The sequence below is a fragment of the Fusarium verticillioides genome, chromosome 6 (genome assembly GCF_000149555.1).
Source record: "Fusarium verticillioides 7600 chromosome 6, whole genome shotgun sequence".
NCBI lineage: Eukaryota > Fungi > Ascomycota > Sordariomycetes > Hypocreales > Nectriaceae > Fusarium > Fusarium verticillioides.
In genome coordinates, this window is record NC_031680.1 from 3338006 (window position 1) to 3360121 (window position 22116).

The 22116-nt window shown below is 47.0% G+C and overlaps 11 protein-coding genes across 13 annotated transcripts in view; 4 read left to right on the forward strand and 7 right to left on the reverse strand.

Moving 5' to 3' along the window:
- The window catches only part of FVEG_01730 (hypothetical protein), a gene marked incomplete at its 3' end in the record, with an annotated part of 1721 nt that extends 1423 nt beyond the window's left edge, over positions 1 to 298 (forward strand). The window contains exons 3-4 of the mRNA XM_018888735.1: positions 45 to 84; positions 133 to 298. Coding sequence (XP_018744731.1) covers positions 45 to 84; positions 133 to 298 — 206 coding nt within the window. The remainder of the gene's footprint in view (positions 1 to 44; positions 85 to 132) is intronic.
- A 199-nt stretch (positions 299 to 497) lies between these two features.
- On the reverse strand, positions 498 to 1102 carry FVEG_01729 (hypothetical protein; the record flags this gene model as incomplete). Its single annotated transcript, XM_018888734.1, has 2 exons — positions 498 to 761; positions 812 to 1102. 2 exons carry the CDS (start codon positions 1100 to 1102, stop codon positions 498 to 500), a joined length of 555 nt encoding a protein of 184 aa, XP_018744730.1.
- Positions 1103 to 1970: 868 nt separating this feature from the next.
- FVEG_01728 (hypothetical protein) lies at positions 1971 to 3741 on the reverse strand (the record flags this gene model as incomplete). The annotated part of the gene is made up of 4 exons (XM_018888733.1): positions 1971 to 2322; positions 2369 to 2988; positions 3077 to 3397; positions 3460 to 3741. 4 exons carry the CDS (start codon positions 3739 to 3741, stop codon positions 1971 to 1973), a joined length of 1575 nt encoding a protein of 524 aa, XP_018744729.1.
- An 870-nt stretch (positions 3742 to 4611) lies between these two features.
- Positions 4612 to 5729, forward strand: FVEG_01727 (hypothetical protein). Its single transcript, XM_018888732.1, has one exon. It carries the CDS (start codon positions 4697 to 4699, stop codon positions 5651 to 5653), a length of 957 nt encoding a protein of 318 aa, XP_018744728.1. The 5' UTR covers positions 4612 to 4696; the 3' UTR covers positions 5654 to 5729.
- FVEG_01726 (hypothetical protein) lies at positions 5675 to 6965 on the reverse strand. The gene has a single exon (XM_018888731.1). It carries the CDS (start codon positions 6824 to 6826, stop codon positions 5933 to 5935), a length of 894 nt encoding a protein of 297 aa, XP_018744727.1. The 5' UTR covers positions 6827 to 6965; the 3' UTR covers positions 5675 to 5932.
- Positions 6966 to 8115: 1150 nt separating this feature from the next.
- FVEG_01725 (hypothetical protein) lies at positions 8116 to 9306 on the reverse strand (the record flags this gene model as incomplete). Its single annotated transcript, XM_018888730.1, has 1 exon — positions 8116 to 9306. The coding sequence occupies one exon, from the start codon at positions 9304 to 9306 to the stop codon at positions 8116 to 8118; it is 1191 nt and encodes a 396-aa protein (XP_018744726.1).
- Positions 9307 to 9915: 609 nt separating this feature from the next.
- FVEG_01724 (hypothetical protein) lies at positions 9916 to 10480 on the forward strand. The gene has a single exon (XM_018888729.1). The coding sequence runs from the start codon at positions 10034 to 10036 to the stop codon at positions 10406 to 10408; it is 375 nt and encodes a 124-aa protein (XP_018744725.1). The 5' UTR covers positions 9916 to 10033; the 3' UTR covers positions 10409 to 10480.
- Positions 10367 to 14776, reverse strand: FVEG_01723 (hypothetical protein; the record flags this gene model as incomplete). Of its 2 annotated transcripts, XM_018888728.1 has the most annotated exons (8): positions 10367 to 11192; positions 11248 to 12746; positions 12806 to 13405; positions 13467 to 13491; positions 13547 to 13720; positions 13769 to 14029; positions 14085 to 14277; positions 14380 to 14748. In XM_018888728.1, the coding sequence occupies 8 exons, from the start codon at positions 14746 to 14748 to the stop codon at positions 11077 to 11079; spliced, it is 3237 nt and encodes a 1078-aa protein (XP_018744724.1). In that variant the 3' UTR covers positions 10367 to 11076. The 2 variants fall into 2 exon arrangements, with proteins under 2 accessions (XP_018744724.1, XP_018744723.1); XM_018888727.1 differs by having other exon boundaries at positions 10367 to 12746; positions 14380 to 14776.
- A 1963-nt stretch (positions 14777 to 16739) lies between these two features.
- Positions 16740 to 17887, forward strand: FVEG_01722 (transcriptional regulator). The gene is made up of 2 exons (XM_018888726.1): positions 16740 to 16814; positions 16866 to 17887. Exon 2 carries the CDS (start codon positions 17017 to 17019, stop codon positions 17776 to 17778), a length of 762 nt encoding a protein of 253 aa, XP_018744722.1. The 5' UTR covers positions 16740 to 16814; positions 16866 to 17016; the 3' UTR covers positions 17779 to 17887.
- Positions 17888 to 18240: 353 nt separating this feature from the next.
- On the reverse strand, positions 18241 to 19891 carry FVEG_01721 (hypothetical protein). 2 transcript variants are annotated; one of them, XM_018888725.1, is made up of 3 exons: positions 19787 to 19822; positions 19390 to 19728; positions 18289 to 19339 (listed from the first exon to the last, which is right to left on the reverse strand). In XM_018888725.1, the coding sequence occupies exons 2-3, from the start codon at positions 19616 to 19618 to the stop codon at positions 18450 to 18452; spliced, it is 1119 nt and encodes a 372-aa protein (XP_018744721.1). In that variant the 5' UTR covers positions 19619 to 19728; positions 19787 to 19822; the 3' UTR covers positions 18289 to 18449. The 2 variants fall into 2 exon arrangements, with proteins under 2 accessions (XP_018744720.1, XP_018744721.1); XM_018888724.1 differs by having other exon boundaries at positions 18241 to 19339; positions 19390 to 19891.
- Positions 19892 to 21017: 1126 nt separating this feature from the next.
- On the reverse strand, positions 21018 to 22076 carry FVEG_01720 (hypothetical protein). Its single transcript, XM_018888723.1, has 3 exons — positions 21691 to 22076; positions 21395 to 21639; positions 21018 to 21341 (listed from the first exon to the last, which is right to left on the reverse strand). The coding sequence occupies exons 1-3, from the start codon at positions 21899 to 21901 to the stop codon at positions 21222 to 21224; spliced, it is 576 nt and encodes a 191-aa protein (XP_018744719.1). The 5' UTR covers positions 21902 to 22076; the 3' UTR covers positions 21018 to 21221.
- Positions 22077 to 22116: the final 40 nt, after the last annotated feature.

A 22116-nucleotide genomic window follows, 5' to 3' on the forward strand; every position in this document is an offset into this window, starting at 1 on the left:
GCCGCCTTCGACGCTGGGTATTTGTGGCCTGGATCCTCTGAGAGACGAAGCTCTCTTCTATGGACAGAAGCTTGTCGAAGCAGGGTAAGTTTCGAGTACCATTGCATAAGAAAGAGTCTGACAATTTTGCAGAGTTCCCACGGATGTCCATGTTTTTAATGGTCTGCCTCACGGCTTCCGTCGCTTTGGAGATCAATTGGCTGAGAGTAAGCGATGGGACAAGGTCATGGAGGATGGAATCAAGTGGGCACTCTCGAAGCCCGAGCCGACTGGAAAGTTTGAGATCAAGCTTGAGTAATCTATAAAGCGGTCAGGGTCAAATGGCATTGCAGGTTAGATGCGTGAATAAGATATCATATTAAACATACATAGAATTAGACAGTTTTTCTCCATCTGTACCAAACATGCGTGTTCATCTCCAGGTCTTTTCTGGGAGGGCAATAACTAAGTTCAATATCTCGTCCTCCGTCTATCCTTATTCTTCTCCAGCCCATGGTCTATTGAAAGTTTCGGCCATGCTCCGTCACAGCGTTCTGATTATCCACCATGATATAATCGAAGCCAACAATCATTCTCATAGAAGAATGATCAATGAAATTGTTCTCATCAGTTGTAATCACATCTCTATAGAATGGGTCAGACCCCATAGCTTGGAAAATCTCCATAGTCGGAACCCAAAACTCCGCAGCGCCGTCGAATTCAAGTACTGGAGCTCCGCCAGGAACGCGAAGAAGGTCTCGAAGTTCAGGAGTAGAGTGGTACTACAGAACAAGTTAGCTTATGTGACTAGCTGTAGCATTGGGTTACCCACCTGCGAGTACTTGTATACACCGAACCGCAAGTGAAAGTTTCCAGCAGTCTTGGTATGGTTGTTGGCCCAGTACGCGTTGAACTGCTCAGGCGTGATCCCTTCCTTCCGGTTGTAGAACAGTTTGATGTGATACACCCGTTCGAGATTCTTGGTACATGTCGGCTTGTAGGTGAAGGGGCAACATTCGGCGGATGTAGCTGGCTGAAGAGCAGAAACTGAGCGAGATTGTGGGATGCTCGTTGCAGCAGCGGTCAGAGGGAGGAGAGACAGCAACAAATTTGAGAGTTTCATCTTCAGCAACGATGATATCAAAAGGTTTAGTTCTATAGGGACTCAAAGTTCTGGGAATAATGAGCTCAGCATGTCTTCCCATCAAGGCATTATATATCTCTCCTCCCAGTCTTGGCAATCCCAATGACGCGGCCTCAACATTGTCAACCTTGCCTCTATCCTTGACCTGCCTTCTTCTTTCGGAAGACCTTTTCTCAAATACCACAAAACTTTTAAAATCTGCAGGATCATCAGCACCAAAGATCAGCACCTCGCGAGTTGTCGCGTAGCGAAAAGCGAGACAGCGAGAGCGAATAGGAAGACGCGGCGTAAGCAGAGATACCACATTGGGCATGATCCGCAACGGACTCGTGCATAATATGACTTGTGAGATAAGATTCGGGAGCCGATTTTCTTCGGGCAGATTCTTTCGTGTTGGAAATAATATGTAGTGCTTGTTATGATAAGGTGGTCTTGGCGGGATATGATGCATGCGAGGAGACGTAATAGACGAAATCGAGATTGTGGCAAGATTCGTTTGTCGCACAAGATTTGGAATATGCTGTTACCAAGAAATAAAGTGTGGCGGGCATGGGCTCATGTTTGAGGCTTTCGGGGAGTGACCGTCCAGTACGATGACGTTGAACATTAGAAGCGAGATGCACCTTATGCGGCAGAACATCAGCACTCAGTGACTGGATTAACTAGATTTCTTATTTCGTGCGACGCCACCAACTCATACTGTTTACCGCTATCTGCTTTTAAAAAAAATCAAATCTCAGAAGGGTATCCAAGCACTCATCTCCCCATCACGTACCGCTGTCGTATCACCATCGACGTAACAGCTTCGTAGATACATCAAACTCATCGAGTTCCACTGAAATGACAGTTAGACTGCAGTAAATCCAGGACCTCGTCGTCTCGATTCCTTACTTTCAAAATTATCTCCAGCTTGACCTGAGCTTGCAACAACATGCGGTGCAACATCTGCCATGGTCTCATCTGTTCCTTCAAGATCCTGCTCCAAACCGACATGATCTCTGATCTTGAGAAAAATAACGGGTGACGCGATGATTAACGAAGCAGCTAAGAGAACCCAGTTGCTGATGAATTGTGCTTCAAACGACACTTTTCTGGCGTCCAGATTGTTGGAGATGGCTGCGCCGGCTGATTGAATGCCTTTGTAGAAACCGATATAGTTTGCGCAGCGTCGGCCTGAATTGGAGAGCGCGCCCATGAACCTTGGCCCATTAGTCACCATCGAGAGAATAGCAATGGTGGACTTACCAATAAACAGTTGCTTGCCAAGCTGCATCGTAAAAGCCATAGAAAATATAGAGAAACATGGGCCCAGCATACCCGTCATCTCTCCAGTCAGTGTCAAAATCCTCGGCCTGCGACATCTCTCGAGTATATGTTCTCTGGTGAACATAACCTCCTCCCCAAACAACAAACGTCATAACAAATAGAACAATAAGCGCAATCTTGGCTCGTACAGATCGGCGAAGATATTCCAAATCCAAAAGGTATCCCCATATCGCCGCGGCTGCAATCTGCGCAAGCCAGTACAAGAGGCTGTTCAACGCCTTAGTCCTCGTTGAGAAATATGCGCCGTTGACGACATTTTGTTGATATACATAGAACCAGTTGGATGAGAAGAACATAGGAAATAAGAAGATAACGAATGGTTCGTAACGAATAGTTTCGTACAAGCCGTGGAACTCGCTTTGCCAAGTTGGGTTCTTCATCAAAATGACATATGATCCGTCTTTTCTGATGATATCATTTGCGTTACAGAGAAGGAGGGCTAATGCGGCACCGAAGAACATCAGGACAATGAAGCCGATGTATGTGCCGTCACTAACGTCTTCATTGTTCTCAGTATTGATATTGCCGCCCAAAGGAATCTACAGGATCTGTTAGCCTGTATCGAAGATGGAGCAACATTTCTACAGTGCCAAATTCGGCATGGAATAACACACGGAGAATACTTACAAGGCTCCCAATGACAGCTCCCATATTGAAAATTCCCCAGAACCAAGCAAAGTAATGACCCTTCTGATGTTCATGCGGATACGAGATCATGATAGTTCCTTGAGCGGTCCAAAGCATGGCTGCGCATACACCAAGAAGCACGCCTGCAACGATGTTGAAGGCTCTGACATCGTTTTCGTAGTGCGTATAGAGCAGAATGCTAATGGTGTAGATGCCATAGCCAATACCACCAAATGCTAGTGTCAACTTGACGCCAAGCCTGTTGACAAAAGTGCCTCCAAAGAAGCCGACAACAGCAAAGGTACTGTACAAGGCAGTGTTCTGCGATAGTTGTTAGTAAACAATATTGCCAATCAGTGATGTTTACTCGCCATGTCATTCACAAGCTTAGTGTCCTTCAGCCCTCCTCCACCCATTCCATTTAGCGCATTAAACATACCAGGACACATGAAGCATACAAAAGCAACCATACCCAACTGAATCTTCGGTGACGCATACCAAGGTAGCGTGAACCCAAAAATACGATACTGGCGGTACTTGTAGCCCCGTGGAACGTCAACAACGCCAGTTGAGTAGTTGTATAACGCGTCACGCTCTTGATACGCAACAGCCTCCGGGTTGTTCACCGGGGCAGATTGCCCTGCAGCGGGAGTGTTGAGAGACATGGTAGGCGCTGTAGACTCGCTAAAACATACGGGGAGCGAGATAAGGGAAGAGCTGGGGGATTTATGAACTCGTAAGCTCCATGGCGAATAGCTTACGTGGCGGAGCACGACGGGAGCTGGTGATACAGCTTATCGGCAGCTCGTGTCACTTCATACCGAAAGTCCTTATGACGGAGTGATGAGGCTTGCATGATGGCTTGTCAGCTAAGGTAGGCTCTGCGGCTGAGCGAATATTCATAGTTCAGAAGATCACTTATTAAGAGAGAATTCTTTGATTTGTGGTGTGCAGGTGCCAAATATGGTCGTATTTTTAGAAAGATTTCAACCCTCCTCAAGTCTAAGCTTAATCTGAGGCCAAAGTGGCATTGCCATAGCCCCCAAGGAAGCCACGGAAGATACGCAAACTGCGGGACAGGGGCTTCGGATTATGAGCTATTGCGGCTGAACGATTGGATCATGGATATGGCTGACTGCATATTGATAGCCAACCGCAGAGGGTTCTGATGAAAGAGGCTTCTTGCAGCGAATAGAATGTTTCGGTGGTGGTACACCACTTTCTCACTCGAGACATTTCAGCGAGGTCGCATAGCCCCCAACCTCGCAAGGGAGACTTGATGAAATACCGGTAGGGCTGGCTACGCTGTCTTGCGGGGTCGATGGCAGTGTCGTGAGACGGACTGGTAATTGGCAAGTTTTCCACCTTAGGCATCGTCTCGTAAAATTAAAGGTTATGTGAGCATTAATGAGCCTCCAGCGATGTAAATAAAGCCGTTCTACAATTTCTTCCTCGGACATTGGTGTCATCACGTGACATGATTCAGATTAGCTGGCCTCTCCGCTAACTGAAGGTGGAAGAGAGACATCCGGCCACCAAAATTCAATCAACCAGCCGATTGATACGGAAAGCCTGCCCTTCAGTCAATATTCCGGCCTAGGTCTCTCGACTGACCAAAAAATGTTACAACAAGAGCTGGATGTATCTTTTCGAGAAGGATGGGTTCTTTCGAGGATCCAACCTAACCTTGACAGTGAGAACGGGGGATTGCAGCCGACACAGAGATCAGATCGTGTGACGTCTTGCGAGATAAATGTCACGAGCACATTCCGGCTCGATGAAAGCCTAGCGCTCTTCAACTATCTCAACAAAACGATGAGCGTCGAGTCGGCCGCCAGGGCCGTCACTGCCGGTTGCCCGGACATATTTCCAGAAAATCTTGATAATCCAGAAGGTTCTAGCCCGGATGGCGCGAGACGGATTCGTGAAGTCTGGGCACTTCTTGCCGCTGTTCTCCTGCGATTTGAAGATGACTGCGACATGGTGGTCGATCTACTCGTCGCGATTCAAACGCTCCCATCGATCAACAGTTCGCCCTGGTGGGTCGACGCCGAAAACAGAAGATCGCTATGTCAACTGCCCTACTTTGACAACGTATGGCAAAACTGCTATGAATCGCTCCGATGTAATTGCCACGGCGGTAAAGATGGGGGTTTCAGCTACGATGAGAAGTACTACAAGAGAGCAGGGACGGTAGAAGCAAAGATGTATCTCCGTGGTATACCAGGAATAACGGAGTTTTGGGCTTACAAAACGATCAACCTTGTTTGTGCACAGAGAGAAGACCTCCAGTTCGTCATCCATGAGATTCACGGTTGGTTGCAGACTGCAGGACCGAAACTGGCGCAAACACTAGATTCGAGTCAGATCAAGTCTTTCGAGAGAGCAGTGAGAGGTCGGCGTGACAAGATATACGAGATTTCAGCCACCATGTTTGAGCATTGGCAGCATTGGAAGAAATCATTTTTGGAGGTCAGTTTTAATGAGGATCATTTATCTTCTGGGGGAAGGGAGTTGGCAAGAGAATGTCATGATATCATGAAGGCACAAAACATCAGGTTGCCATTGTTTCTATAGCCAGTTCAGATATCTAATCAGGCCGGAATATGATGTTAGCAGCACTCTACGTGGACACAGTGAAAGAAAACGAATCGAAGTGGTCAAACAATCAAGGTTCCTTGTCAACATTCGCCAAAGCACTAGAAATTGAAACTATCCAATGGCAATAACGGAAAACAATGTCTTCATTTTCTAGCAGCTCACAGCGATCGGACCAAAGGGTAAGGGAAGTATTAAATTCCTGGCGTCTATTGTCAACGATGAGATAAAGTACACTGAGCTTATCACCCTCATCCCCTAGAGGTAGGGCATCTCAGCAACGCAAGAGTTCTCGAGACAAGTGCACCCAAAGTCCACGCAGCTGTATCCATTTATGTCGATCTTCTCCTCACAGTCCTTAGGAACATCGCAGTAGTGAGTGCCCTCGGGGACGGCGCTAGCGAGAGCGCGTCGACGAAGGGGTGCCACAGTAGTCTCGGCCTCCTCGGCTTGAGTGGTTGTAGCAGGCTCCTCAACTACAGCAGTGGTAGTGTTCTCCTCGGCGGCAGCAGTAGTGGTAGCCTCAGCTGTAGTGGTGGTTTCCTCATCGACAGCAGCGGTGGTGGTAGCCTCAGCAGTGGTGGTGCCAGTGAGTTGCTCGCAGTTGCGGTTGATACAGCCGCAGCGGACAGCATCGCAGAGCTGAACGTAGGCTTCACAGTCCTGGCTGACTTCGCAGGGGAAAAGGTCGGCAGGGACGAAAGCAGAAGTAGTGGCGAGTTCAGAAGTGGTTGTGTCGGTGGCGGTGAGGGTGACGAAGGTGGTCACGTCGGTGGTGACATCGATATCAGAGGTGGTGAGTACAGTAGTAGTGGCAAAGGATGTCTCAGCGGTGGTGGTGGTGTCAGAGACAATCGCAACGGTAGTGGTCTCAGATCCGGTCTCGGCAGTAGTAGTCTCAGATCCAGACTCAACGCTCGTGGTCGTCCCAGCACCAGCCTCACTGGTGGTGGTCTCTGAACCGGTCTCGACACTGGTGGTAGTGGTACCAACAACAGTCTGCGTGGCTGAAGTCTCAGACGCAGTCTTAGCAGTAGTGCTACCAGACGAAACCACCACGCTGGTCTGCGAGCTAGGACGGCAAAGACCAGCGTTGACACCGGAGATAGAAAGAGCGGCAACAAGGCCGGCAGCGAAGTTGGGGAACATCATCGTAGCGAACGTGGTGATACCGAAGATATCTTGTTAAAAGAGTGACTGGTCTAAAGGATGACTGAAGGGGAACCCGAGAAATTCGCAAGAGGCAGCGCGTATGGGTTTTGTATAGACATTGCGCATCGCAATAATAAAGGATCGGCAGCTATGATGGATATTTCCAAGCGCATAGAGCTAGGATGAGACTATTGATTTTTGGCTCGTTTCTTTTGCGGGCCAGCCCCAACGCCGCCCTCCGTTAGGCGCCGATTCCCCTGAGTTTACCTTGGATAAGAGATTAAGTGGCGTTCGCAAGCGCAGCTAAGGTTGAAAATGCCCAATGAACTCAGGGAAATAGTTATCGGATCAGAGACTTCCGCTGCCCCATCGTGTCTTGACGTCAACCATGTCCTGACTAAAGTTGCTTGGTGGACAATGGGAGCTACGGTCCGTTATGTTCCAGAGATGCGATAATCTTATCGCACTACGCGGCGGGCTGAGGCTGGGGTTTTTATTTATTTATTTTTTTTATCGCGAAAATCCAGAGGCCTTACTGAAGTGGGTCAGTCCAGGCCAGTAAGGCGTTTTCTCGCCTGAAATCAATCAATCAATCCGTAACCAACAACATAACCAAGCTGTAATACCGCTGCAGTAGAAGCAAGCAATTGCGGGTTTCTAACGTGGAACTAAACTTGCAGATATTTATACAGCAGAAGAGCAAGATTACTCAAGCTTGACCCAAGTACGCGAATACTGCTGATGTGCCTTGACATTTTACAATTCGCATCTCCTTAACACACACTAAAAGACAAAAACACCAAATGCATCAGCTCTCGGCTTTAATAATCGAGACAATTTAAAGATGGAAAATCAATCATCACAGCTCAGCTTTACTTACAGATCAAGTGCTATGGCCGTTTGAGTCTCAGTTCCTGAGGCATTGATGGATGTTGAAACAAAATTCGACGCTGTAGGGTATCATAAGCTCGTCGGCGATCAGCGTCCCAATTTTCTGCTAACGCTAGTGTAGGGGCACTGAAGCTTAGCGCACATCCCCACTAATTTAGGCTGCCGGCCATGATCCAAGACCTCCACCATTAACGATATTAACATCGAGATATCATGCTCGTAGCTTTCAAAATATTGTAAAATGAATGATCAAAAATTACATAATCTGTAGTCCATGACGAACATCTCATAGAATTCTAGAATCAACTATTGAAATTCCCAAAACGAATAATAGTGCAGAACAGCATCAGGTATGCTTGTTTCTTATTGAAGTGCGTGATATCAAACACGACGAAAAATCAACAGAAGAGATCCCTCAACTCCACAACTTCCTCCTCATCTTCTTCCCTCTTCTTCCCTCTCATTATGCGCTTCTCTTCTTTCAACTTCTTGTCCTCCGGCGTCTCTGTATTGACCTGGATATACTGTTGAGCAGAGAGGGTCTCGCCAGTATGCAGCACCATCCCATTCACACAGCCAATAAAGTGATCAAGCTCCTCTTGGCTTCGAAAAGTGACGTATCCCAACTCATTAGAAAAGATACCAGTGCAAACTGGATGGAAGTCGATGAATTTCCGCGCAATCCTGATGCCCGTGGAAATCTTGATCGGGAGCAGTCCGTTACTTCTGATGGTTGCGGCGAAGCACTTGGCCGGATCATAAAAAGTCCTAATCTTGCCCGAGCTAGCTATTCTGAAGCACGTATGTTCGAAGAGGAGTGTGCTGTGGTTCCTCTCCTCGAGAAGAGATTGTGCCAGAGCAAGTGTTGTCACGACATCGTCGCCAGCATTGTCGGCATCGCCTTCGCTGCGACATCCCCTCCCAGGCTTGACGTCTTTCCACCAGTAGCCAAATGTCTGTATTAAAAATTCCAAACTTGGGTATCGTGAAGCCGGTGAGGAGGTGATGTCCATCACGATGTCGCCAAGATCTATCCAGGCTGAGAAGAAGGGTATGGCAGCTGGGAAGTTTGTCGATAGGTAAGTCCAATCTGTTCCCATTCCGAAGCCCACGAGTGCCAGTTTCTTGTCCCTAGGCAACCTTGATAGGAACTCCACGACAGAGGGCTCCAAATTGTCAATGTACAGAGACCGTTCCTCGCCAAAGCGATGGGGGCGGCGAATAGGCATGCCTTGAAGATCGCCGACGCGAGGAACTTGATCTCCAAGTTGTTTGCTCGTGTCGATATTAAAAGTGAGCACTTCGATATCGTTATCTTCGACGAAATGATAAAGGCGTCGGACTGGTCTCATCATTCCACGTTCGCGTGGTGGGCACGGAGGATGCCTCGAATTTAGTGTCTTGGTGAACGCCAGTCCAACTTGGTGGAGAACACGGTCACTTTCACTCATAATTGCAACATGTTCCGTGTCGAGGGCGAGAAAATACGAGTCCTCGAGAACTTCGCGAAAACCTTTGAGTGTCGTGATTCTGTTCTTGAAGAGATCTCGCGTCGCTGGATCGCGCTCAAATTGCTGATAACCCACCATCCTGGATAGATATGTAAAAAGAAGGAAAATGGATTTCTAAATCCGGGAAGGCGTCTGTTATATAGTCCTTTCTATTAACTTTATGGTTTCGAAGTCTATGAGACCAGCCGAAATCTTCAATCGATACTTCATTTTAAGCGAAAAGCTATGAATTCTTGGCCAGATGAGCGTCGGTAGGATTGTGGTAATAAGTCAAAAAGTCAAAGGACTGCTTGTTGTATTCACTCGTGAACGGCAAAAATCGAAGAGCAGCCTAGCGGGTGAAGATTTTCAGGTACGGAAGGAATGAGAGAAGTTTTATAGGTTCTAGGACGGATACCACCAGGCCTCTCTTCGATACAGGCAACAGAGTGGTTTTGGCATACAAGGGGTCACTTCTATGAGCTTAATCGACATCAACAGAAATCACCGAGAAAAGCGAAAGTCAAGAAAGTTGTCGCTATTGAGCCTCAACGAGCATGGACCAATAGCAAAGCACAGAATGTAAGCCAACATTAGCGAGACCCTCCTCCCATCCACAAATCTCACGTCCTTACGCCTTGCAAACGACATAGTGGGGAACATCCACTGTAAGCTTAGCCTTATATATGACGCCAGTCGCCAGATACACTTTCAGCTCACCCAAACTCAAACCACTAAGTTTCTCTCTATTCTGACTTGAGCTCTCAGCCAAAACTCTCTCCTCCAAAAAACACATCTCAGCCAGTCACACCCCAACTCGAAAACCATGCCTCAAACAACCTCCGTCCCCGAAACCCTCTCCTCATTCACTGAAAAATGGTCTCCTCGTCTCATCGCATCCGTCAACGACCATCACGTCAAAGTCGCCAAGATAGACGGTTCATTTATCTGGCATGCGCACCCCGACTCTGAAGAGCTGTTCTATCTACTATCTGGAAAATTGACTATGGAGATTCAAGGCGAAGATGCTGTTGTTATGAAGGAGGGGGATATGTATGTCGTGCCAAAGGGAGTTACGCATAAGCCTGTGGCGGAGAATGCTGTTATTATGATGGTGGAGAGGGAGGGAACTGTTAATACGGGAGATCAAACAGATTCAGAGAGGACGAAGCAGGTTAAGGATGTGAGGTGGGATGTATGAGACAGTTGGCCAAGAACTTATAAAAGACAAGAGGTGATAGGAAATTCGAAATTGATTATGCTTTGCGACAACTCAAAGCCGTGACTGCCCCAGCGTTTTATTCCGTTTGGGCAACCCATCTGTATCATTTCCAGGACATAGTAAACGACCATACTCATATACCCCTCCAAGACGAGCACCGATTTTATTGAAATCGCTGGCATGGCTCACACATAAGATGAAAGAGTACTGACGCATTTCGATAGAAGGCAGCTGCCTTACCACCTCTTGTGTGCGTTGCCAGCATTTCTGGCAGCGTAAAGCGGATCTAATAGAGAGGAAATAACCATCGCTGGTAAGCCTATCCAGCGCAGCCGACTGGAGTTTCAGCAACGCTGCTGCAATACCCCAATTATTATTCCACACAGCTTCTCTAAAAGAGTCTTCGTAGGCATCGGGAATGTGCTGAAGCTCAGTCATTAGAGACTGCCCAAATAGAGTCCGGACGATATAAAATGCCGCATCAATCGGCCATAGTGTATGGATAACGAGCCTTCCAAATATTGCCCTGATAGTTTCTCCGTGTAGGGTTATGAGCTCTCTCGGGCCACTGTATTTATAGAGTGCATCAAGTCCCGCTGCTCGATCAAGCTCTATATCCAAGAAACCCAGAAAACAAACAGTATAAGCTATTGAGGTTTGCGTAGGCAGTGAGACTGGGGGGCTAAACTCGTAAGGGAAACGCGGTGTAACATCGTGTCCCACGAACTTGCTGACGGAGTCTGAGACCATTCTTCCGTAAGGTCTTGTAGATAAGGATGAGAGAAGCCCTTGGATGAGTAGATCAATCAAAAGCATACCTTGAATGTTTTTGGCTTTAAACAAAGTATCAGTCTCTTCCTTGCACGTCTTACTCAAGTCGAATATGCAGGGGATATCTCCACGTGCCTCATTCCGAAGTGCTTTTGTCAAAATAGCAAAAGCTTGCAGGTGCGGTTGACTCGTTCTACTATAGCCAGTTTTTAACAGTTGGCATATATCCGATTTCAACTCATGAGGAGGTTGGTCTGCGCAGACACATAGCGGATGTGACTCAGAGCCGGGTAATGGTGGGAATGATGAGATCCCACCGGCGATAGCTTTGCTGAGCTCTGTGACGAGTTGGCCATGATTAACACGTGTCTGAATCAGACTAGCACAACCATTTCGACAGACCTCGTAGTTCTTGTTGACTGCTATAACGCAATTGACCTCTTCCACCTCAGATACCATCCAAGGGAATTCTATCAACGACTGGAAGGCTCGGCATGCGAGGGCGTAGTAGCCGTTCAGCTCAGCATACATAAAAGCAAGGCAGAGCCGGGAGAAGTTTGCCCAGGCGTCTGGCTTGTTTTCTGGCTCATATAGTATGTCGTAAAGCATTGTCCGTGTCAAGAAGCAGTAGGGTTTTGATCTTGGATGGTCATGATCTGGAAATCCCGTCATGGCTTGGTGCTCCCATTGTTCGCTATGCCAAGGCTCGCCTTGCGAATGTTGAAGGGTCTTCTGGACCAATTGACCGAAAAGCTTCCAAATCTCCGTCTCCTTTTTGTTGATATATTTGGTATGCTTGAACCAGTTCGCTGAAGCATACTCGAGAAAGGGGTAGTCTACAGCCCCTTGCACCTTACTGGTAACTGGCATGAGAGAACCCAAGGAGAATGCGTGCTGTGTTGACGTCTTTGTGTTTGATGTCTTGACAAATCGGCGAGCTAGGCGGCCAACGCGTGTTCCAACTCCACCTTGGATGGCGGCTTGTACCGTCTGTTCAGCTATTCCACCTGGATCTATCTTCATAGCAGATGGAGTCAGAGGTTCTCCTTTCCTCTCTGCTAGCGTCGTCTCGAAGTTGTCAAGATTGACATAGGTAATACAAACCTCGCCAGCAAGCTTGTCGGACTGGCCAGGGTCAATGTGGAGGGCCCTATGCTCACCCGAATTTGACGCCAAAAGATACTCTTGGATGGAATGATGACTGAAACGAACTGTGTTGTCTGTTTCCTCCACATAAATCAAGTTCTCGCACCAAGCAGGTAATCTTTCTATTCCGCTAAGGAGATCCTCCTGGCGCAGAGTGTGTTGGCCAGGCTTGATAGACAGCGCTTCGCGGAGTTGTGGCAATGTCAATGGTTGCAATGTTGCGTTTGCCCACATAAAAGCCTTCTTGGCGACGTCTTGATTGCGCCTTTTGACAATGCGGCCAAGGGCACGGTCAAACGTTGCAGGAAGGTCAGCGGGGATAAGTTGGAGTGCTTGCCGAATCTCAGGGTCAGTCTTTCGAGAGCATATATCTTCAATAGCAAAAAAGGCCCACAGGAACCTGACCATAAGGTAAAATCGTTAGCTTTGTAAGACTTGAGTTGGCAAAAAGCTGCTCACATTCCCTGCTCCTTGGAAGCAATTGTTTCTAGAATCTCATTCAACAAGTTGGGGTCGCTGATGACTAGTTCCCCAGTCGATAGTTTATCGATGATGATGTCGTCAACATATGAGCCAATATCTGCACTGGTACTCTTCAGGCCTGTTGTCAGTCGCTGGGATCCAGGGAAGGTGCTTCTGATTGCGTTTGTGCATGTCTCTCGAGATGAGATTAGAATGCTTATGTTGCAGGCCGTGTTATTGCCTGAAAGAAGTCCTTGGAAGAATCTCAGCAATCTTGACTGTTGATCATTGTTGCATTCATCCAGCCCATCAACAACCATGAACCAGTGTTCAATAGCTTGCGCCGCGGACAAATAGAGTTTCGAAAGTGATTGGAGAGAGAATAAACTCCACTTGGCCTCAGAAAGGCTTTTGTCAAGTTCAGAAGCTATCTGTTGGTCAAGACTATCGATATTGATGGCCGAGATCAGTTGTTGAACGCAAGACCGTAGAATTGTGTCCGCATCAAGGCTCAGCGGATCATCGAATCGGACAAAAAAGAAAGACACAAACTGTTGAGGTGGCCTGACTTGTGACAGTTTCTCAACAATCGAGGATCTGGAGTCGATAGAGTAGTCAGTGGCCTGTGTCTTCAAGCGCGAGCAGCGTAATTACTTACGACAAGACTGTTTTACCAGACCCAACTTTCAACAGTGGTCAGCTCCAGCCATTCATTCTTTTTGGTAGCAGACGACTCACTTTTGCCAGTGACGTGAAGGACGGGCGACCCATCGATTCCAACCCATTTCTGAAATTCTGGAGTTTCAAAGACCCATTTCGCTGTACCAATATGACGTTTGTTTCGTGTGCTGTTGAAGCTCGAAGTGAAGTTGAACGAAGACAGCTCCTCAAGGAAGCGACGTCGTTTCTGCTCTGAGAAGTATTAGTCTTGCACCAGTCAAAGAGGTATTCACTCCCAACCTGATTCATTTCTCCTTCGCTGCGCCTGTAAGGCTTCCATTTCGCCCGTCGCCTTGGAAGTCCAAGCCATCAACCGTTTCCGATGGTTGCTAGCGTCTTGCCTCTCTGTCGTTTGCAATTGCTGTTCCAAACGGTCGCACTGAGCCTTGGCCAGTTGGATATCGCCTTGAACTTCCTCTGCTTTCGCTCTGATGTCCTCCACGTAGCCTCGAAGCTCAGACTGAAAGGATTGAGTAATTGCCTTCACAAGTTGATTCTTCACTAAAGGAGAGATTAGCGCATCTCTCCACCAGTCCCTGGCCCCCACCATACGCACAGGGTCGCCTAATTGCCAACACAATCTGCTGGCAGCAGGTAACAACTGAAGTGTGAAACTCGCAAACGGATCGCCTCAGACGCGAGGATTCATTGAAAATGACTTGGTACTCGGCAAATCGCGTGCAAAGTGAACCGAATCCGTGAAGGAGCTCAACGAATGATTGGAAGTAGGATGCGAAGTTGGCGAGGAACTACCGAAAGCCGATGGTTAGTAATGGATCTGGGGTCGACACGAATAGCGTTATCGTCACCAAGCGGGCGACAGGTGCCAGACTTGCACTAGCATCACGTACCAGAAATGTTAGTTTAATTGAGCCCCAGATAAGCGCCGCGATATCGGGATTTGATTGGATGTAGGTGTCGACTATAGGCGTAAACTGTTCAATTGTCTGCAAGAAAGAAGCCAATCTCGAGGCAACACTCTTCCCTCGCCTGTTCTTGTCAAGAAGATCCAACTCGGCCGTGAAAGTGATGATGCTTTGCGAGTCGTGTGAGGTCGTTTTGAGCTGCTGCAGCTTTATGCGATCCTCGTCGGTCAAGATGGCTTGAAACCCCGCGATAGTTCTCTCAAGCTCCCTGACAGGTGCGGCTGAAGCATCCTGACCAGCGTGAGGCCGAGAAGCGGCGACGATTTGGGATCCCGCGGGCCGGGAAAGCTCCATAGCTTCAGTGTCGCGTATGAAGTATCTGATGTTCGGTTGATGTGAGAAGAAGAATGAGCAAGTAGGAGCTGGCTTCACAGCCTGATTAGAGAGAGGCCTCACGTGCAGTTTGCGGCAGCCACCATCATCGCGCTTGTCCGTTGGATATGATTGGGTAACTCAGCGGGAAGGCGTTTTTCCAAAACTCAGCCACCACCAGTTTTGTGCCTCAGCTGAAGCCACTGAAATGTAGCTTTACTCAACGGCCCATCCTTTGCTTTAAGGGGAAAAAAAGAAGAGGACTAGAAATTCTTGTCATATTTATATTATAACTTCCGCCCGATCTGATGGCCGTGATAAAGGCTTGTTGCTCTGTTGATAGGTCCTGATCCTGCCCCAAGCGATTGGCCAGGCCTTCTAAGGCCCTTAACTCGATTGTAATAGTTAGGATAATAGATGCATTTTATGTATCCAGGAGCCTTACAGTGTAATCGAAGATTATGAGATTGACTTGCTATATCGGCATCAATTTATCAATATGTGGCAGGTCTTTGCTTATAATATTCAGATACTAAAGGAAGGCATATAAATTAGGGATATTATTAATATTAAGATCGTTAATGTTAGTTGGATTGCCGTTTACGTAGTTATTAACTGCCGCGACGGGATGGTTGTGGCTATTAATAGCGATTGCGTAGCGGCGCATTTTATAATAGCTTATTTGGTTCTTAGCCTGTTTCGAGATAGTCTGTTTAGGTTAAAGCCTTAGTGTTAATCGCCTTGACCGGGTGACGATAGAGAAGGCATTCAGCCTGCCAAGGCCAGGGAAAACGTCTTTTTATGCTTGTAGATTAAGGCCATTTATTTAGTTAGATTATAAGGTTAAAGGCTGCAGCGCTATATAACCTTAAGACTTGCTTTTAAAGTTATTATGTTTTTTGGCGTTATATATAACGCCTTATATATAATATGCTAAAAAATAAGCATTATATTGTATTATTCTGATTATATAAGACCTTATTGGCTATACCTTGCGTATTGCTGCAGAGATATTTTGATATTTTAATATTATAACTTCTATTTAGGCGTACTTTATATCTTGTACTGGAAGGATGTTTCTTAACTTTTCGCAGCACGATAAAACATGGGCCTTTCTCACTGGTCGATGCCCTCATCAGCAAGACATCTAGGGTGATGTGAATTTCCTCGCTGCTGTGAGACAAGCATATCAATGCAATCCCTGTATTGCTGAAGCCAAACTTGCCAAAAGACTTCGTTTCGGAGTAAGCAAGGCTAAAATATATTTACTTTTCAAACCTAATCCGCATAGGATTCCCAACTGCAAACAGAATCTGTCCACTTTCGTCTGGTACAGCGACATGCATGCAGTGTATATTCTCGACTATACCGCTGCGGTCAGACACTATGCAGTCCAGTACTCTGCAGATTTGGGACGAACTGTATCTATATCAGGGAACACTATGGAAAAAGGAGTGCTCTCAGCGGCTGTAAAAGGTTATAACCAGAGGAGAACTTGGGCGGGAAGAGAGCTCTACGATGCAAGTGATGATCCAGTGGTAGTGGCCGCTAACGAGGATGAATAATTGAATCAAGGGCAAGGAGCTAAAAGGACTTTAGCTTATTTTAAGCATACTCCGCTATAAGAAGCGATCTTTTCAGTACAGGACCAATGATCATTGTCATGTTTTCTATTGCCTCTTCTGGGAATGAAACAAAGCAACGAAATTGTCACGTCACATGAGTCACGGACCGGTTCCGGGCCAAGCAGGAAAGCGATTTCATGACTAAACGTAACGCTTTTTTGGAATCAAGTACATGGCGGAATGATTCACGCAGCATGCATGATTCCAAATCTCGGAGTCAGTCAGTCAAAGCAATCAGTAGCGCGCTAACGCAAAGTCAACTAGCGCACCTCGTCTAAGCATGCGCATTGTGGTTTATTTCCGCGGAGATGGTGAGAGATGACTTGTGCTTCCTCAATACGAAGTCTGTATCCACCAGTTTCATTCGCATTCCCAAGTATCCAAGTTGCTGAGTTAATGGTTTTCCCGTCATGGTGGGGAGAAGTAGCACTGCCATTACCCAATTCCGTGAGGCGTATTAACAACTTTTCTTAGTCAGAACGACGACCGGTTTATGAGGCCGGCTTCATCATGACCATGGCCTGTGACTCAAAGGAACAACGCAAGTACTTATATACCGTACTTCGCCACGAAGCTCCAACTTGAAGTGCCATACCAAATCACATCATTTTCCAAGTCAATCGTCATGATCCTTTCTTCAGCCCACGTCGAGACGCGTATCCCTGTCTTGCGACAGCTGGTCCGCGACAACGCACTTGGCGTCCTCACCACCGCTATCCCCTCAGACAAGCACTCGCATATACAAGCCAGCCACATTCCATTCGTTCTCGATGTCCAAGACGAAGGGAGCGACACTGAGCTCGGAGTTCTGCGGGGCCACATCAACAGACAGAACCCCCAGAGCCAGGCGATGATTGCGGCGCTGGAAGGTAGCGGATCCAACGTCTTAGAACAGGAGGTTCTCGTCCTCTTCACGGCAGCGCCTCATCACTACGTCACCCCAAAGTTCTACACTGAGACAAAGCCAACTACTGCTAAAGTTGTGCCTACGTGGAACTACGCTGCTGTACAGGCCTATGGCCGCGCCACCCTCTACTACGACAGCAAGTCTGAAGCCTCGTCCAAGTTTCTGCAGAAGCAGCTCGAGTATCTCTCTGAACATACAGAAAAGTCGATTATGAAATACACCGGAAAGGGGGATCAACCTGGGCCCTGGAAGGTATCGGATGCGCCGGAACGCTATATTGAGCTCATGAAGAAGAACATCATCGGCATCGAGATCTCTATCCATCGTCTCGAGGGCAAGTTCAAAATGAGCCAAGAAATGCGAAAGGGAGACCGAGAGGGTGTCATCAAGGGTTTCGCGAATATGGAATCGGAAGCTGCTCAGGTTATTTCGACTATGGTGCAGGAACGCAGTGATCTCAAGGAAGCACAAAACAAGTAGGGTGGGACACCGTCTTGATTCGATGTAGAGAATGTCAACGCTAGACAGCTGTAAACCTAGCTTATAGTAACTCATCTTGATCTTATAATATTGCTCGTAAATTGTGGCTATACTGACTTAACGTGCTTGTCTTCAGACTCTGAACGTGATGTGTGCAGTTCTTCACTAACTCCCGTATGAAATACAGTATCCTACCTCTCGACTTTGTTGTAATATAGCGGAATTTGATAAGCAGTTACTGCAACCTTGAAACTATTTCAGGCACTCAAAAACCTTTTTATGGGATGCGGGACCTTCGATGTAGAAATTGTGCATTATCACACAAAAGCATTGAGCATGCTAACTTGAGAGAATTCCTAGACCTCTTATATCGACTCTGGCGTTGGGTCTCTGAAATGAAAACATTAATATTGGCTCAGCTGTTGATCCCTGCATGATCATCCCTACGTAACATACCTACATGTTCGGGAAGCCACTGGGTTCATGTTATTAGGGTGGTGACATATATGTCGGTATCTATAATCAATACGCGATGGAAACAATACAGAGCATATTGTAACTCTGACGTTGATTTCCATCTTTCCGGGTCTATCTCTCGTTTAAATCATACTACATGTTGAAAACTTTATCGCCTCTAAGTACATACTCTAAGTCTACAAGCATCCTATAGTTTAAAATCGAACGATGTCTCTATCCTTCCATCCATTCTTCGACAAAAGTTCGGTGACGGTCGCTTCCATTGCTGGTGGTCCACAAAGAAGGACCATCTCTGCACTCCCTGGCGTTGGGGAACCGACCTCTGCTTCTAGGAGTTCTTGGCCTAGTCGGCCTCTACAGCCAGTCCATCCGTCGCAGGGCTTACTGAGTGTGTATACGACCCGGAACCGTTTGTTCTCCCTTTCTAAGCTGTCCAGTTGGTCCTTGCACAGGATATCTTCCTCACAGCGGTTACCGCTCAGAAGAAGACACTCAGTGAAGTCGCTATCATCAGAAGCTATGGCCCTGAGAATCTGGATCATGGGAGTTATGCCCGACCCAGCAGAGATCATGATGAATCGTTTTGTATAGCACTCCCTGCCCGAGATGGTGCAGTTGCCCCGTCCGGTGTATTCAAAGTTGCCAATAGGTCCTTTGAGCTCAACCAACGAGCCCATTGAAGCAAGATCGATTGTCGTTGTCATCTTGCCGCACTTCTTTGCGTCTTTATCATTGTAAATCTTAACCACTAGATCGACCTCGCCGGATTCGCAACGCGCAGCAATGGGAGTATAGGGTCGAACAATCTGCTCGCCCGAAATTGGATTCTTAAGGCGTAGGAAGATGTGCTTTCCGACGGGCAAGCCAAATTCCTGGCTGTCGTGCTGCCATTTGAGAGTGAAAAGGCGCGTGTCATGTGAGAGCCGTTGCTTTTCATGCAGGACCACCTTCTTCCAAGCATCCCTCTGGAGGAACGGAGCATCGGCTTCTTGAGGCTCAGGGGATATCAAGTTGGACGGCTCTGTGGATGATGAAAGTCTACCGATATGGTATGCAGGCAGTAGCTTCTCGGCTTCGTCACTATCTATTGAATTCCGTTAGCCTCGCAAGCTATAGTAATGATGATGGCCATACGTAGATCAAAAAAGTCCTCGGTAGCATCTGTTCCCGCTGCATCAAGCAGAATTGCATCGCCGCCCGGGTGCTGCGACAGGAAGCTAGAGATGTCATACACATTCTCTGCAATGCCGATCCAAACTCCTGTGTCAACACTGCGATGATTCTCTAATTCTTTCATCGTGATCCTCCTTTCTGAAGGAATGATCGCTCCATCTTGATCGACAGTGGAGTTGAAGTCCCCCATATCGCTCTCAGCACGTGTGCTATTCGGCAATGTGAAAGTTGGTTTTTGGTGTTTCAATTACAGAAAAGATAAAGTGTGCGGGTTGAGCTCATAGGGAGAAAGAGTGCGTCCTCAGGGAGGTTAAATCACCGCATCAAAGAGCAACTGGGAGGATGCCGGTTGACTCACAGTATGGACGAAATCCCATATGGAGTGATGGAGTCAGAAGCCATGAGGAAAAGAAAAACAAGATGAGTCAAGTCTTTCATGGTAATTGCCCTTTCTTTGATTTCATGATTATCTGAGAATGTTGTAAACTTTCGAGCGGCTCGTGTCCTATCAAATCAAGGCAGCCAAGGCGGCCTTCTAGAGAATTGGATGGCTCCCCTTACGTAAATCTGTTGCAGGTTCGAGCATGACGATGGCCTCGTGGAGTAGGTATGCGAGTAAAAAAGAGCTAATTGTCATGTGAAAGTCGCATCTCCGGAATGAGTCAGTATCACGGAGATGCTTCAGCTTGAGGGTCCGAGGTATTTTACATAATCCGTGGGCCTTCGCTTGATTCCAAATAGCATATTCCGCATTCCTTCATGCTACCCACTCTAGTCATACCAGCATGAATTGCCATATGATACATCTTTTGAAACGTATTCCTTAATGTTGATGGCATTTGCCCATATTGTGCCACCGGCCCGGTGAAGCCAATGCTCCCAGAGATGTGGGTCTCATACGGGGTCAGTAATTTTTATTTACTTATTTCTCCCGCCTACTAACTAAATTAAGTAGAAAATAGCGAAGTGGCTTCTATTGAACAACCATTGATCCATGAACCCGTGATGACATAGAGCGGAAAGTCGATCCCTACCGGCTCAATAACACGGAAATGTCATTCTGAATCCCTCGGGCTTGCCATGGTCTGATTCAATCACTTCTGCCAGTCAAAGTTACTCATGCTAAGGTAATGCGCCAGGTCTTTTACGTTAATCGCCATTATATTCTCATCATTCTGAGACTTTAGCACAGTAAGCATAAGTCTCTTGTGAAGCACATATTACATCCCCTGACACGATATTGATATGAAGGCAGATAGACCTGTTTTTGCCTGCTATACTTATTTGGTTCTATAAGGAATTACACCGCGCATCGAGGAGAAGGTTGCTGTTACTAGGAGGATTTCAACACAGTAAACCTCTTCTCTCGATGTTGATAGAGGGATATTTATGGACTAGTTATTTGAATCACAAGCGGCAAGCCACCACAATCCTTTCTTAGTTAAAATACTTAGTTATCAAGAACTCGAAACATAGGAATACCCCTTCGTTTAGGACTTGTGCCATCAGCATAGTAGTTCTAGACCTAGAGTTTTTCAGAAGATGTTCTTCGTCGAAATACAAGGCCAAATATATTGCCATCACTTTAGTGCTCCAAAATGCTTTTATTACTCATTTTCAACGCTGCCTTTATCTGTTTCACCCTCAAGGTCCTGCTTGCCACCAAGTCACAGACGCCAGACTAGAAATAGTGTCTGTGCCCTGAGTATCTCTACCATCCGGAATTGCCATCCAGTGGTGAGTCGACCATTTCGTATATCAAAGTACCACCTAAAAGCTCGTCGTTCATATCCTCAGTATAGGCTTTGGTGAGCCTCAAGCCGTGCACGGACGTTAGGCAACTCTGGCTTCCGCTCAAGGCATTTATAAAAGGCATCGGCCGCGTCTGAATGCTGACTATTACAGCTGTCGTACTAGAGATAGTGTTAGGAGACATATGGCCAGCTCAAGAGAGCGAAAGACGCACCAAAACGCCGATATTGTACCAAGGCTCCCAGATATGGGCACTCAGCTCAACAGCTCTAGTCAGGGCATCGAGGCAATCTCGACTTTGACCGATATTAAAGTATAGAATGCCAAGTGTGATCCAGAACGAGGGACAGCAGCTCTCGAGAGATATCGCGGCTTGAAGACATTCGTAAGCCCTTTCGTAGTCTTTTGCCATCATACACACTCGACTCAACAGATACCAATTCTTGGGGATCGAACTGTCTGCAGCATCTTAGAAGCTAGGTCGATTAAAGATCTTCAGGGCCACTATACCTAGTTTGACGGAAGTCTCGAGATGTTCCCTGGCATCTTCGACTGGGTTCTCGTAATGTGTTCCTTCTACAGGAGAAAGGGCTGCAAGGCCCGGAAATGCGTGTGCGACTGCAGGGTTTAGCTTTGGGTCATAGCAGCCCTTGTCATTTGATAATGGATGCATTGGGTGAAGAAACTTGACCCTGCGAAACGTCTCTATCTTTTCATCCATGTCTATTGGTGGCAGCTCGGTACCAAAATTCCTCTTGGTTCCGGTAAGACTTGCGAATCGTTCAACTGGGTCGTGCGAGTAAGGGGCCTCGTTGTATAAGTCGACAACACGTGTTTTCACAAACTCTGTCTCGGTACTTCGGGAACAGACATTACTATCCAGATGTAAAGTCAGCCGAAAACCTATTTGCAGTTGGATATATAACTCACCAAACC